Raw genomic sequence first — 15,061 nt, 5'->3', positions numbered from 1 at the left:
GTACCAGCTCAGTTTATATGTTTACATGTAATGACGTTTCTTATAGACCCTGCGATCAAATTTGCAATTAATGAGTTCCAATAGTTCTATAAAACATGCAAGGAAAATTTCAAAACAAAGGGCCCCTAAAGTTGGTGAGAAGACATACCACACACCACAACTGATTCGCAGTACCAAAAAGAGTGAGTGGAAGGGGACGGCTGAAAAGCTGATTTTCTTTAACTCTCCGAATAGCACGTTCTACGTGGACTCTCAGCGAGGCAATTTCCTGCGTTCGATGAACCTGTCCTTCTGAAAACCGTCCTTCGGTATTTATAGGTGGCATGTTCAATCCAATGTTTCGGTCCTGCAAAAGTTTTTCAATATTAAATCCTTTGTCAGCCATCACCGAATCACCGGGTTCAAGTAGATCAAATAGGCCAGACCGTTTACATATCTCCTTGTCTGAAATGCTTCCAGAATAAAGCGAACTAACAAAAATGACAGGGCCATGTGGCGCAATACCAATCAAGCATTTACAAGTTACATAGTTCTTATAGTAAGAGAAAAGTTCACTCTGAAGAAGCAAGGATGATGGTACCTGCACTCGTACTTCACAGCAGTCTATTATAACACGTGTGCTACCATAATTTCCGAGTCTGAAAAACTGGGGCATATGTTCTCTAATTTTCTCTCTACTCGCCCAAATCGGCAAGCTGCCGAGAGTAAAATATAAAAAATTTGCCCAGGTTATCGATAACCTGCTAACAGATGCAGTGGACAAGTTGAATCGAACACCAAGGTCTTTCACTCCAAACCCTTGGCGAATCCGACAAAGAAATAAAAACAGTTCGTCTTGCAATGGCAGAGTTCTTGAATTTGCCTTTGCATTGAAATTCATCAGCGTACCACTTCTGACATCACCTTTAACAGCTGACCAAAGTGGAACAGTTGCAGCTGTCGATGAGATTATGTCAAAAAACTTCAAAAACAAACCATAACTTGAAAATCCAGAATAATAACGAAACATATTATCGGATGCCTTGAATCGTTCAATACCAAATGTGCACAAACTTAGCTTTTCCAGTTCTTCACTTAAATCCTGAATTCTTTCCTTTGCTTTGGATAACTTTTCGAAGAGGGGCAAATCTTCTTCACAGTACGTGTGATCCAGCAATGGCTGTTGTAGAGATGGAATCTGATGGTCGATGGTACTTGGACCAGGAATTTCTTCTGGAGTGTGATGTCCACTACAAATACATTTAGATGCATTAATAACATGCATGTGACAGAAATGAAAACATTCATAGTTACGGTATCTATACGATCAACTAAAAATGGCAGTTATTGAGTTCGGGATTTTGCTGCACTTATCATAATAACCAGAAATACTTTTACGCGATTCCAGAATGGCCAAGCACGCATTGCATCTTTTTTCTGATAATGAGTTGTGCAAGTAACATTTTTGGCTGCACTAAACTCTACATATTGTTAGCAAGGCAGTATTATGTAGTGATAGGTTACTCTCCCTTCCACCCCATTGATATATTTGCCGAGTTCGTGAAATAGTTTTGAATAATATTGGAATCTCTCACACATAAAAGACCTATCTACTGTCTACCGGTCATTGTTAAGAAATGAAAGTAATTTGTAGCACCATATCATGTCAGTATACATTGACCTCACATCTGATGCCTGTGCAACACCCTTCTTGATGGTGGTGTTGACTTCGTCCACTTGAATATCCCAGGAACAGCTCCGATCTTCAAATAGTGACGTCCGCCAGACTTTAGTCTATAATCCTCGTCATTAAAATGCTGCCCACAAACACGTGTATTTCCAGTTATCTAAAGAAAAGTCAATATCAACATTATCACGATAGAACAGGAGAGAGTATAATCGGATTGAAACACTTCAGGTAATTTACTCACTTTGAAATTCGGCCCGATTTCACGTCTAATTCTTTGTATCCATTTCTTCCTAATTTCTTCTTTCACGGGAAACCTATGAAAAGATAAATTAATGGTCTTTCTCGAGTCATTGTTGCATTTCGGAACACAACAATGATAATGTGATCTTCCTGTCACAGTCCACGATCCCGCATCTGCATTCATGTCTGTTATCTCACAGGCAATAACGTATAGTAATAGATTGTTTATCGTAAAAGTTCTTTGCAAGAAATCAACCTGTCCATATTAAACATAAAACTGTATTACAGGAATAAAATCACTAATATAAATTACGTAAATATATCCGTTATGACCAGCCATTTTACACATACATTAAATCTTAGAAGTCAAGCTGATATGCCATGACGCTCTTGTCTTCAGGTGAGTTGTCACCACTGAGCTATATAAACACAAACCAGTACCGAAAAACTTCGTAAAACGGCTGAAATCGGCTGTTTTTCGCTAAAAAAAAGATTCCATGCTAATAACAAGCATGCTATTTATCTTAATTTAGCATCGATACCCTGAACTGCATCATATCGACAACCCACGAAGATAAATAGCGAAAGCAACTCCAAAACTGCCATCTGCGCGCACGAAGCAAGATTCTCCGACCGCCATCCCTTGACTATAGTGGTGGCGCTCGTCAGCAAAAATGAAAATCGTGATTGAACTATAGATTACTAACCTACGGATAGATTATAGATTACTAACCTACGTAGGTTAGTAATCTATAGATAGATACGCAGGTCCCGTCGTTACGCTCCGGCAAGCAGTTACACTTGTTGCTGAGCAATCTAAAAGCAGCATAATTGGTGGTGTTATAGTTCGCGACCCGAGGGCTGAAATTTAATGAAACTGGTCTTAATCGAGAGCTACTGCCGCACTGATTCCAAAAATACAAATTAAAATCTTGACGGCGATATGGAACCACCTCAAAACAGCCCTCAAAATCCGAAAATCGGCATTGTTCGAACAATGGCACCACCGCAACACGATAACGTAACAATTGCAATTTCATCAAGCGATTGTTCAGAACAATGCCGATTTTCATATTTCAGGGGATGTTTTGACGTGGTTCCCTTTCCCCGACAAGATTTTAATTTGTATTCTCAGAATCAGTGCGACAGTAGCTCTCAATTAAGACCAGTTTCATTAAATTTCACTCCTCGGGTCGCAAGTTATAACACCACCAAATATGCCGCTTTTAGATTGCTCAGCAACAAGTGTAACTGCTTGCCGGAGCGTAACGACGGGACCTGCGTATCTATCCGTAGGTTAGTAATCTATAGATTGAACTGATAAAATTGCTAATAAACCAATGATGATGAAGCTATCACAGTTTACTCGAGGTTAGAAAAACAGAACTGCTAATCAAAACAAATTTTTCTCGCATTCAACGGACCGTGGCGCTATGATACATCTTGCGAATAGCTGTTTTAAATGCGTAATACGCTAGAGGGCGATCTTCTTGTTCCTACGATACCATACAAGCCTTGATTGAACGTACGGAAGTGAATTTATCGCAATTATAGTGAACCGATTCAAATTCGGGGGAAAAGTGGAGATTTCAAAAGGGTTAAATGTATGAACGTACTTGTGCATTTTACAAGATTATGTTTCGCGTGATGGTACTTTACTTGATAACGGTGGCTGATGCCAATGATATTATGAAATTGTAGTCTATCGACTTGATGACTGATGTATAACTCCATTTGCATGTGCTGTGGCATGGCTAGTAACATCCAAGTTTCCATTTAAGATGAAGTTAGCTTTATCATTAGCAATTTTATCATTAGTCACGTGCAGCACATGTCTGGATCCATTGTCAGCAACGGTAGCTGTCGGAGCCGCGGCCATTTCTAAGGCAGGGCAGTTATTTTGTGCCTCTGGACTGCGAGAATGTTGTGCTAGCAAATGGGTGAAGAATGATCTTGATGGTATGGACATGAAAACAGTGATCACTAAATAGACGCTATTTGCGACCAATAAATTCAGACTGGGGTACTGGGTAGTCTCATGTCATGTTATTAGTCATGCAACCCATCACTCTTTCAACTCGTAATTTTCCAAATCCTAAGCTCAAGCGATTCAAAGAGGTATGCCTACCAGACTCAACTAGATAATCCTAGTTGTCTAATTTAACCAAAATGCCTATAATCTAATTCCAATCTGATTAGTGAAATACAGAATATGACTCGACTCACCTTGAGTCAATCTGTGTATTGACTCGACTTGCAGACACGGACTTTCTACCGACATTTCATTGTAATTTTGAATAATAACAAAGTTACCACACTACTGGTATTTTGTGTTTAATTAGCCTACTGATACTTGAAAATATGACCAGAAACTGTTGAAAGTTAGGAAAATTGAGATAATATGAATGCAAATTGCAAAGCATTCGATATCACCAAGCAGAGTTCTAAAACGTGGGTTAAACAGGACTATAACTCGAAGCTGAACAGTCAACACAATGACTTAGACCCGAACCTCCGCTTGCCGAGTTGGACTCTAACTTGACTCGATGGTAAATTGAAAACGATTCAACTTCCCTCGAGTCAAAACTATAAAAGTGAGATTGGCTTATGACTTGTATACAACCCTAGAAAGAACCACCATTGTATATTTTGATGTTTGATATAGTGGCCAAGCGTGTGGACATCATTTTCCAGGCCTAAAGAGGGACTTGCAGAAAAGACTTCACGGGCAGCATCTCGTTACCCAGATTCTAACAAAAGCTATAACTGCTCACGTTCTTGACGATAATCCGCAGAAACCATTAGTCATGTCCTTCCACGGTATGTTTTGAAGGTAAATGTATATGTTTTGTTTTGCTGTATAGAATGCTATGTGCAGTAATCTGCCAGTATTATTGAGCCTCCCGGCTATAGCTTGCTTATCTGTGGCATCATATTTTTGCCCTTAGCAGTTTTGCTATGCAAGCCTGCCGTATGCATTTGATTTACACGTTGTATCGCAACCTTATAGTGTAATAGAGGATATTTTATTAATAAACTGAGTTGAACTGGTGTTAAAGTCGTGTCTAAGTCACCTGTCAATAATGTGTGGAGTGTGTAGGCATATATTGAATATCATTATTGATATATTGATTACTTCCTTATGTCGGCTATCACACTTGCGTATTGATATATGCATCAGTAAGCATATATGCATATATACTTTATGAAGTTTTTGTGCCCTTGAAAATTTTGCACAAAATGAAACCCAGGTGGGTGTCTCATTTCAATGACTACTCCAAGACCAAGTCGTTTTGACTCTTTCCTATCTTTTCATTATATCGTAGTCTGTTAGTGTTTTGAAAAGATGAAATTATTATTGAATTGATATTTCAGTTAGCCAATATTTTAAACATATTGGAGTTTCGTTTTTAGGATGGACAGGGGGAGGAAAGAGCTTTGTCGCACAAATGCTTGTGGAAAATCTCTATGAACTCGGCGAAAAGAGCAGATTTGTGCATTTGTTTAATTTGGTACTTCACTTTAAACATGATTCACAAATCGGTACTTACAAAGTAAGTAGATCAGTAATCGTTGATCTGTGTTCGATGAGCCCTGTTCATCCCTGTATCCAACAAGCTTTGTAGATCTGCAGTTTTCTTTGAGATCATAGAAACATTTGTGGCGCGATTGTGTCTAACGTTAAGTCGGTATCAGACAAATACTGATCAACCCAATTTTCATGGAAGTGAAGGACTTGGTTTTCTACCAGTGTCAGAGCAGACAAATAGGCGATGGCCAGGTCACATGATCAACCAAGTCAATGACTTATTCCTTGAATTTTATCAACAATTTCAAAATGTTTCGGGCTAGACCCTGGCTACGACAATTCTTCATCATGGTATATTGACAACAATTGGGGCCCGAAGACAATCATTTTCGAGAGCTATCATATTCCTGTTACGGCTCCACTTATAGAACAGAGGCTTACCGTGATAAGTGTTGGCCACCAATCAATATATACGCAGTTAGTGAAAATGTTGTTTGGGGTCCTGAAAACGCAAGCTTGATAATATGTTTTGAGAGAATGAATTTGGGTTGCAAAAAGTAATAGAAAATAGATTTGGGATCAGTCTGCATCACTTTTAAGTGTTAAATCATCATGACAACCGTGTGAAATAGCCAACATAGAAACTGCTGAATACATTTTCGTCTTTTTGTAGCTTCATTATTCATAATGCGTTAGTTGCACAGATGCATCTTGCAATTTTGTGAGTAGTCATAGTCACCAATGATTAGCCGCCTAAAGTATGTGGCCCCTCGACCGAATATACTTTTTCAAAATACTTGCTTGATTGTTATATATATATCTTTCTTTTCTCCGCCCAGTTGAAGAAGATTTACAGGTCTTGGACGCGCCACACTTATAATTGAGTAGAAAGTTACGGCGTTATATCTACTTCTACTTGAGTACCCACTCTGTCTACTGAGACTGATATAGCGCAACGCTGATATAGCGCAACACTGTCGCTTGAAGATGCCCACAACCGCCTACGTTGGAGACGCTTAACACGAGCCCAAAACTGATTATCTCGATGTTCTTTTGTTTCCTGTTTTCTTTTGCCCTTTTTATTTTATCTAATTGAAAAGTCGATATATATATATACTGTGACCACCTTTTCCTGTTGGAATTGAGTGCAACAGGATTGCATTAAAGAATAACAAACATAAAATCTTTATAATTTCACAGGATCAGCTGCATCAGTGGATATTTTCAAACGCATCAGCCTGCCAACGCTCTTTATTTATCTTTGACGAAATGGACAACATGCCGCCTGGGGTGATCGACGTTCTGATCCCGTTTTTAGGTCACTACAAGCAGGTCGACGGCGTCGATTTTAGGAAAAACATATTCATTTTTATCGGGTACGTTTTCCCAAGTTTTGTTCGTTAAGACAACTGAATTTCGTAGCTAGGGCTGGGTGCAATGATTCGAGTCAAGCATTGAAGACAGTCTTGTAGAAACCACTGTATTTTCAAAATGCGCAACCAGAACCAGAACTACTCGCTTTTCAAGACTCGCACCTAGAACTAGAACTACCCACTTTTCAAAATCTGCAACTACTCAAGCAGTAGCTTGGTCAACTAACAAGACAGGAAGTTTGAACAAGTCTGGCGCAGGATGATGTTGTTCAACTTGAACAGTTCAAGTAATAATATTATACGCTCCTTGCCACTAGTTGCTGATAGTAATCTTGTAAATTGAAGAGTTAATTTAACAACTGATTAATAATTTCGATACTTTGGTCTACTGTGGAAGCCCTACAACCATTGGTAGTATTGCAGCATACGAACATGTATTACAAAGCTACATACGTGATTGGAAATGACATATCTGAGTTGTAGTCATCAACCCACAGCATTGTCACAAAGCGCAATGAACAGGTATGATCGAATAATTACAAAATTATCTTCAACATAATGTCGAACTAGCGTGATATCTTTTGCGGCTGCATAAAAGGTGCATATTTGAACCTACCGCATCATTCATACTGTTACGAAGTCATAATGAGCAATACTCCAATACTTTTTATGACCAGAAGTGTAATGCTTGATTCAGAATCAATTCACTCAGGTACTCGATTTTGTCCAGTCCTACTCGGAACAGAATTGTAAACCAATCGTGATGACAGTGAGCCAGATAACATCGATTTGATGCATTAATTCCAGAAACACTGGCGGCGATTTGATATCGAAAATCGCCTACAAGCAGACGCAAGAGGAGAAACAACGAGAGGACTTGGCTCTTCACGATTTCCAAGAGCCACTGGAGACCAGCACTTTTAACGTGGTTGGAGGCTTGCAAGGAAGCGGCATTATTCAACGGTAAGTGCTGCATGCCGATAAGTAGCCTGTTAGTTGTGCATAGACTCTACCTTGCAGAGACTCCTGGAGGTACAGAACCTCAATATACAATTGAATAATGTATTCATATCGAAATAGCCCCAAATATTTTCAGCTGACCTTCGTCACGGGTAATAGTTGTTGATGAACATTGTTCTCATCAATTGTCTACCCCTGACGAATGTCAGCTGACAATATTTGGGCCTATTTCGATATGACTATATTTTCAACTTACAGTTTGTTAGAATACTTAATTTTTCACTTATTGGAATATAGTACTTGTACTACAAGATGATAATTATTGACATCAACTTACTTCAAGTCTTGGTACGCGCGGTTAAGTAATAGCTTTTTGAAGGTACAGAACTTCAATATACAATTGAATAGTATATTCATATTCAAATGAACCCGAAAAATGGATTCGTGTGATTGCTTTCATAGACAGCTGATCGATCATCTCATTCCGTTTCTGCCTCTGGAGCGTCGTCACGTGAAGATGTGTGTTAAAGACGAATTTCGGCGCTTAGGAATATCAAATTTCACGGACTCTTTTGCGGAACAAGTGCTCAACGAACTGGAATGGGGGCCTGGCCACGCGGGCCTTTATTCCAAGTCTGGTTGCACAAAAGTTGCTCAGAAGATCAAGTTGTATCCCGATTGATATTGCAATGGCGGAAATTTCAATGATTCGGGTGCACTGTGCAGTTACGAATTGGCGTATCCGATCTGCAGCACAGTCTTGTGTAAAAGAGACAATTCTACCTGGGAGTTGCAGTGACATGTGGCGGTTTTGTATTCAGCATCGATTGTGAGAGATACTGCGAATGCTTCTGCTGCTATGCTCAATTATATGCTAATGAAGCATAATACATTAATTCAGTACCACGAAGGTCAAGTATGTGCTTTTGAAGTGTCAAAAGGCGAACTTGTCACATATTCGTACCGCCCCAGAATTTTGCTATGCATTGATGTGCGAGTTTGGCGAATAAAATAAGAATAAAACCGATGATTTTGTGGTGGGTTGATTGGTATTACGGACGCTTAATATAATGATGTAGTTATAGCACCTCGGACTGATTGCGCATGTTATTACCTGTTTTCAAGGATTCTTCCCGATGATCTGTCTATAGAATGTAATATTACATTCTATAATCTGTCAGTCAAGTAATCATTGAGGTTCTAGCCTACTCGAGTACTAAAGAAATTTATGCGAGTTATAGCCGAAATTCGCCGGTGACTGCGTTCATACATCCCGGCCACGAACATGAAGAGACAGGTGGTGATAAAAAACGCGAAACGTGGTAGTGTATAGTATACATTACAACTATACGTAGTATTTAATTGTCTTTTCCGGCGAGTTGCTGCGACCCTTTTGCAAATAAAAATGATGGGAGTCTATCCAAACTACATAACCCTGTTTCTGGTAATGAAATAGGCAAAATATTTAGTTCTGCTTTATTTGTCTAATAACATATGAGTGGACATGGACATTGGACATGCTCATTGCTCACATGATGAGTAAAATGCTTAATTTGAGTAATTCATGTAAACCTATCCGGGTACTCGAAAATAGTAGATGTGGATATTTCGATCAGGGATATCTAGAACTTCGGGAACTACGAGAATAGGTTAATATTTAGGATAAGTTCGTTAATCAGTGGGGTGGCGGCCTTTATAAAGGCTATGTTGCAATCTGCATGAGGTCTAATCAGATATTTCAGTGCCTAATTGAAGGTCAGCTTTGGTTAAGAGTTACGACTACAATCACTGCAGAAATGTTAATACTAACGAGGAATCCGAGAAAATTATTTTATAATACATATTCAGCTTTATCATTCCTTCTGAATAATCTTGCATTGACGAATGTCCAGCGGATTGAGCGGAAAAGTTTTCAAACATCTCGCTGAGTGTCGCCCTCCTTACCAGGGCTTTGGAGCCGGAGCCCGGAGCCCCGGAGCCGTGCATTTTCACCGGAGCTGGAGCCGGAGCTCTACATAAAATTCAGCCGGAGCTGGAGCCCGTTATTTGAGGAGTAGCTCCGGCTCCGACGAATTTCATAAGATGCTATTATATATGCACACACTGACGGCTGACAGACTATAGAAATTAAACATGGAACGGCAACGACCGATTTTGCAGCTTCGCCGAGGCTGGAGTAGAGAATTGTTTGGGTAAGCGACTGTAGGATTTCTGGCAATCCAAAAGCTATCTTCCCGAGCGCAGAAATTATTGAATCTGGTCTTGATCGAAAGCTACTGTTGCACCGATTCCGAAAATATAAATTAAAATAATGATCAGGCACTGATCCACCTAGAATCCGTCCTCCAAGTCTAAGCCGTATGCTTGCCTCGATTACTCAAATTTTTATGCCATTGATACCATATTTGGTGATAATACTGGTGATATCCACAGTAGTTTTGACATCTGTACTAATGTACTAGTACCTGACGATTGTTCGGATTTGTTTGAATATAAATATCTTATTTAATTTAATATTTGAACATTGCTCATTGCACAATCATGTCAGTCGCAGTAAGATCGAGACGACAGCCGGGGCACGACAAACGTGAGATCTTGTCATCGCTTTTTCCGACAGCTTCACAAATGTTTTTGTATTGAGCAGATATTCAGCAAAACCGACCACCAATGGAAGCTACATAACTCAAACCGCCGTACAGCAAGCGGCGACGGCACAAGCAACCGCCCAAGCCTATCAACAAGCTGCCACCGGGGACGCTACGAGTTTATACTACCAGAACTACCAACAAAAGCCAGCAGAGGCAAGAATCGCGTATATTTCGGAAGAAAACAATATCAATAATGATAAATATTTTTTTGCCACAGGCAGCAGCCCAGCAGCAGTACCAACAACAGTACGGTCAGTGGCCTCAGTACTCGCAAACTTATTACCAACAGTGAAAAAAATTTCATTGAATACAAATTGAATAACGCGGGTGCAGAAGAAAATTGAAGAACGAGACGGAAACATTTCATCTTTGTGCTCATCCATGAAACTCATAAACGTCGTAAAATTGTTTTGGTTCGGTTGTAACCATATTCGCCTGAAGTATATGAGCAAGTCAGTTTTGGCCGGGGCCTGTCGGCTTTTGAAATCACTTACTTTGGTTCTTCGAGGCTGTGCGTATTTGTTGGGCCTTTTCTGACCGTTGTTTGCCATTTTATGAGTGACTTTTGCTCGGACCTTAGCGTACGGTTTGGGTTTCCCATGTGGTTTTGATGGTTGCGCGCACACTTTTGGTGTCAAGGAGACTAACGGCGGTGTTCGTCGGTACAAGTCCTTCGCTGGTGACGATCCAAACGATATCTGTGATTGTAGCATTTTCAAATGGTTCACTTGTTAATAAAGCGCAAAACGTGCAGTTACTTCGCTTAGCAGTTGATCTGTCTTCGTATCAAAGATGTCAGGCTTACGACGTTTCTTAATATGCGGCGGTGTTCGTCGGTACAAGTCCTTCGCTGGTGACGATCCAAGCGATATCTGCGATTGTAGCATTTTCAAATGGTTCACTTGTTAATAAAGCGCAAAACGTGCAGTTACTTCGCTTAGCAGTTGATCTGTCTTCGTATCAAAGATGTCAGGCTTACGCCGTTTCTTAATATGCTTTGGTGATTCCGGATCGATGTTCTCCGGTTCCGCGATCGTTGGACTCTGGATCTAGAAGTGCATGCGTGCTTATTCGCGAGCAGACCTACTAGAATGAATACAAGACGAGATTACTTTTGGTCGTTTTGAAATGCCCTGGTTTCTTCTCTTTGTAATGTCGGAAAGGAAGTTTTCCTGAAAAGGAGGTACGGCGTGTTAGATGTAGGGCCTGAAGACGGCTGATCAAATATGAATCGTGACAACCTCGTTTGCAAAGTACAAGACTTCGGCGAACACTGCAGTGTGTGTTGGGAGAGAGCGTATTTAGTTTTTTGTTAAACCAAAATACATGACAATCAAACAGATAGCATCAATGATGATACAGAAGAAAAATGTCATACACAGTGTTTGATGTGGCATACGCTGACTACACGACCTAAGAGCAAGTCAGTACCTTAGTAGAGTCAATGCAAATGTTGACTTGAGCCATCCCCAAATTTACCGATTTCAAGTCCCATGTTTGGTGTAATGAGCGGATGCCAATATGGTGAGAATGCTGCTCGTGGGTTATGCATACTCCATGCTAAATACTACGGAAGTATAATTCATTATAAGCAACAATTATTTTCTGAAATACTGCAGGCTTTGCCGAAGACTGTAGGACGTGTAGGTAGTGCGAAACTGTGCAGACGATAAATAGAGCTTGAGCATGCATGCAGTTTGGTGTTTCATTGAAAGTATCTACTGAGCCACGTGTGAAACTAAAACAGCTAGCCTACCTGCTCATGCTCAATCACGTCTTTATCCACTCTAAAATCACAGTCCTTGTTTGGACCCTAATTCATACTTACATTCACAACCACCTTGAGCTTGCAGAACAATGAAAAGATAGAAATAAGTTTGGATGGATTCATGATTCATTCAGTCGTCTCAACTAACGACACACGCTTTACCGCAGCACCATATGTTAGATTTTATATTCGAGTCAAACAATGTGAGAACATCTGGGAGTTAACCTTAACTTACGACTTGTAACTAGAAGACTGTATAGCACTTGGCAATGAGTGGTAATGAATGTATCCATGAGGAATTTATTGAAAAAAAAATGCTCACAATTACAATTAGTTTTAGGCCAAGGAAACTTACCTGAATTTGCATTTTTTTCTTTTCATCCTCAACACGAAGTGCTTCCGACATTTGCTTACACAATGTCAACGTGCCATCAACCCTTGTGAACTCCTCTTTGATGAGCATACACATATGTCGCGTGGAGTCGAGCCTATAATCATGTTACAATCAAGTAGTAGGACGGACATATCAAACTCAAACGTATAAAATAAAAGTCCCCGCTGATTTTCAATGACAGAAGATCAGCTTTCTCCACACAATTCACAACGCAAATGTGAACGTGGAATCCAAACTATCAGGCACATCATTTTACAAACAGTATCAAAGGTTGATGGTGGCTCTATTTTGATTATTTAACCTCTTAGCAGTAGACTCTCGACTTTTGATTTCCTCTTCTAGCTTCCTTTCAGCCGCTTCTTTGTTTATTCTACATTCCAACATCGACTTCTGCAGAGTGTCCATTGCATCCGTCAAAGTCTTGACCTCTTTTTCCTAAAAGGTATGATGTCATCGTCATGTCGCTTATGGGTTGCAAACACCGAATAGTCAGATCAATGTAATGGAATGTAAATTACTTTTTCCTTCATACTCATGTCCACTTTAATTTGCCATTTACGAACTTTTTCCGCCTCTGATTGCAGCATTTCCAAGGCATTCTGTAAATAATAGGCCTATAGAATTTTGTGTTGGTTTATCATTATTTATGAAATGAAATATAAATTTGTGTAAACTGCTGGCATAAAGTATATTGTTCACATCTCCTGGTTCTCATGCAATCATAACACATACCGTAAGCATGCTATGTACCTGATCAATTTCGGAAAGTCTCGTCTCCTGAGAGGATTCATATGGTTCCTGCTACCTGTACAGTACCCATTACAGTATGAATCCTAATAAATTTGCATAATGCTTATAGCCTGTGATTGGTTCTTCAAGTTTGTATGTAATGACATTACGTACAGCAACAGTGAAATCCGAGTGCAAATCATCAAAAATTTCGATTCAGGTGGATCTCCGCAAATAGCCTACATTCCAATTTATAACTGTTAATTGCTCCACTCACAGTACACATGGACAATGGACATATGGTACGGTAACCCTACACAACACCTATTGGTCATGGGTCAAGTTTGACCTGACCATGTGCCGGAGGACTTGATAAGTTTAGACTAGAGCCCGACCGATTATCGGCTCGCCGATAATATCGAGTCGATATCACGCTTGGAGAGAAATATCGGTATCGACCATTGAAGGTAAAAAAATATCGGTATTTTTCGTGACGTCACAACATGGTGGCAGGGAGTCAGAGAAGTCGATAGAAGACGTGGGGGTGGTAAATTATAAAAATAAATGGCCAAGCTGCATATAGTGCATGCTGCATAGAGGGCAGTAGGCGTTCCTATCTGAAAAATATTGTAGATAACTAATCACCGTTATGCCCCGCTGACTTCGTGGGAATCCCCCTGCAGTAATCAATCGATCACCAAAGACAGAGAGCAGCTGGATCCTGGATGGATAGTTGTCTAGAAGATTTCAATCAGTAAGAGAAATGAGAACTTCAATCATGCTGGACTGGCCCTCGTGATGATAGAGAAAAGCGTCGCGTCGAAACGTTTCTCTGAAGATAGTGCTATTGGTTCGGTACCAACAGAGCTAATTATACCAGTAATGTATGAAGTCGTCTGACACTCTGACTGAGGGCTGAGACCTGCGGGGCCACCATGATAGGAAATATGCGAGCATAGAGGGCAAGAAAATCAAGCAAAGGTGGAGTAAAGCCAATAACAGATCCGAACATTTTTGATTCCATGATGACATTGGCCAATTCTGACAAGAGAGCGTAAAATATTGATCAATTGATTGTTGAAATGCTGGTCATGGTCAAGGCCCAAGGGGGACGGGTGGAGCAGTTGCAGACATGGACAATTTGAGTTGTTTTCAACTTTCTCTTCAGCTATTTGTTGATGATGTGCTGAAGGCTCCAGGTGCTCTGCCAGAAGAATATCAATATTTGGTGAAACCATTGAAGGAAAGATCCCCTGCAAGGGAGCGCCGGAGCGGTGGAACCGAAATGAAGAAAGATTTCCAATCCTTGCTGTGCCACTAGGTACCAAGTGAAAGACTGCTCACTGTGTTTAGTACTATATACATCATTTATGAAAGACCACAGAAGTTCACTCCTTGGAGAAAGCGCCGAGAAATTGTGCTTCGTGAACTGTAATCTGCAACTGCTGGATTGGTGCTTTTGATATATTTTTATAGCCCCTAGATCATTTATTTCATGTTCAAGCATATCAATGGCTGTAAAGTTGTTGAAATAAATGCTCTGAGGTGTTAAATATGGGCCTTGAGCTAGATTCCATACATTTTGAATATCGGCTGAATATATCGAGGTTATCGGTGGAGGTACTGGATATCGGTGTTATCGGTATCGGCTCAGAAATCCAATATCGGTCGGGCTCTAGTTTAGACGGTCCCGGTTCTGACGGTCCCGGTTCGATTCCCGTCGGAGGTTTATCTGGGCTCCTCTTCCCCTG

The 15,061-nt window shown here is 40.3% G+C and overlaps 4 protein-coding genes across 7 annotated transcripts; 2 read left to right on the top strand and 2 right to left on the bottom strand.

Moving 5' to 3' along the window:
* Positions 1-12: 12 nt before the first annotated feature.
* Positions 13-2,334, bottom strand: LOC145459630 (THAP domain-containing protein 2-like). 3 transcript variants are annotated; one of them, XM_080338205.1, is made up of 4 exons: positions 2,261-2,334; positions 1,911-1,983; positions 1,666-1,826; positions 13-1,229 (listed from the first exon to the last, which is right to left on the bottom strand). In XM_080338205.1, coding segments are annotated over exons 1-4 (1,356 nt in total). In that variant the 5' UTR covers positions 2,263-2,334; the 3' UTR covers positions 13-109. The 3 variants fall into 3 exon arrangements, with proteins under 3 accessions (XP_080194331.1, XP_080194330.1, XP_080194332.1); XM_080338206.1 differs by lacking the exon at positions 2,261-2,334 and having other exon boundaries at positions 206-346; positions 1,059-1,229; positions 1,911-2,204; XM_080338204.1 differs by lacking the exon at positions 2,261-2,334 and having other exon boundaries at positions 1,911-2,217.
* A 1,164-nt stretch (positions 2,335-3,498) lies between these two features.
* Positions 3,499-8,798, top strand: LOC145459636 (torsin-1A-like). The gene is made up of 6 exons (XM_080338215.1): positions 3,499-3,868; positions 4,604-4,729; positions 5,324-5,463; positions 6,639-6,814; positions 7,619-7,774; positions 8,234-8,798. Exons 1-6 carry the CDS (start codon positions 3,691-3,693, stop codon positions 8,451-8,453), a joined length of 996 nt encoding a protein of 331 aa, XP_080194341.1. The 5' UTR covers positions 3,499-3,690; the 3' UTR covers positions 8,454-8,798.
* Positions 8,799-9,717: 919 nt separating this feature from the next.
* Positions 9,718-11,176, top strand: LOC145459640 (uncharacterized). 2 transcript variants are annotated; one of them, XM_080338221.1, is made up of 4 exons: positions 9,718-9,963; positions 10,320-10,358; positions 10,416-10,572; positions 10,637-11,176. In XM_080338221.1, exons 1-4 carry the CDS (start codon positions 9,905-9,907, stop codon positions 10,709-10,711), a joined length of 330 nt encoding a protein of 109 aa, XP_080194347.1. In that variant the 5' UTR covers positions 9,718-9,904; the 3' UTR covers positions 10,712-11,176. The 2 variants fall into 2 exon arrangements, with proteins under 2 accessions (XP_080194347.1, XP_080194348.1); XM_080338222.1 differs by lacking the exon at positions 10,320-10,358 and having other exon boundaries at positions 9,719-9,963.
* Positions 10,572-13,803, bottom strand: LOC145459637 (uncharacterized). Its single transcript, XM_080338216.1, has 9 exons — positions 13,332-13,803; positions 13,100-13,180; positions 12,883-13,016; positions 12,543-12,675; positions 11,532-11,591; positions 11,352-11,468; positions 11,178-11,291; positions 10,914-11,117; positions 10,572-10,854 (listed from the first exon to the last, which is right to left on the bottom strand). Exons 2-9 carry the CDS (start codon positions 13,166-13,168, stop codon positions 10,795-10,797), a joined length of 891 nt encoding a protein of 296 aa, XP_080194342.1. The 5' UTR covers positions 13,169-13,180; positions 13,332-13,803; the 3' UTR covers positions 10,572-10,794.
* Between the last annotated feature and the right edge of the window lie 1,258 nt (positions 13,804-15,061).

This window comes from Botryllus schlosseri, unplaced genomic scaffold (genome assembly GCF_051294905.1).
Source record: "Botryllus schlosseri isolate E-star unplaced genomic scaffold, Bs_hap1 Bs17a, whole genome shotgun sequence".
NCBI classification, from domain to species: Eukaryota; Metazoa; Chordata; class Ascidiacea; order Stolidobranchia; family Styelidae; genus Botryllus; species Botryllus schlosseri.
This window is presented reverse-complemented; position numbering and strand designations above follow the sequence as displayed.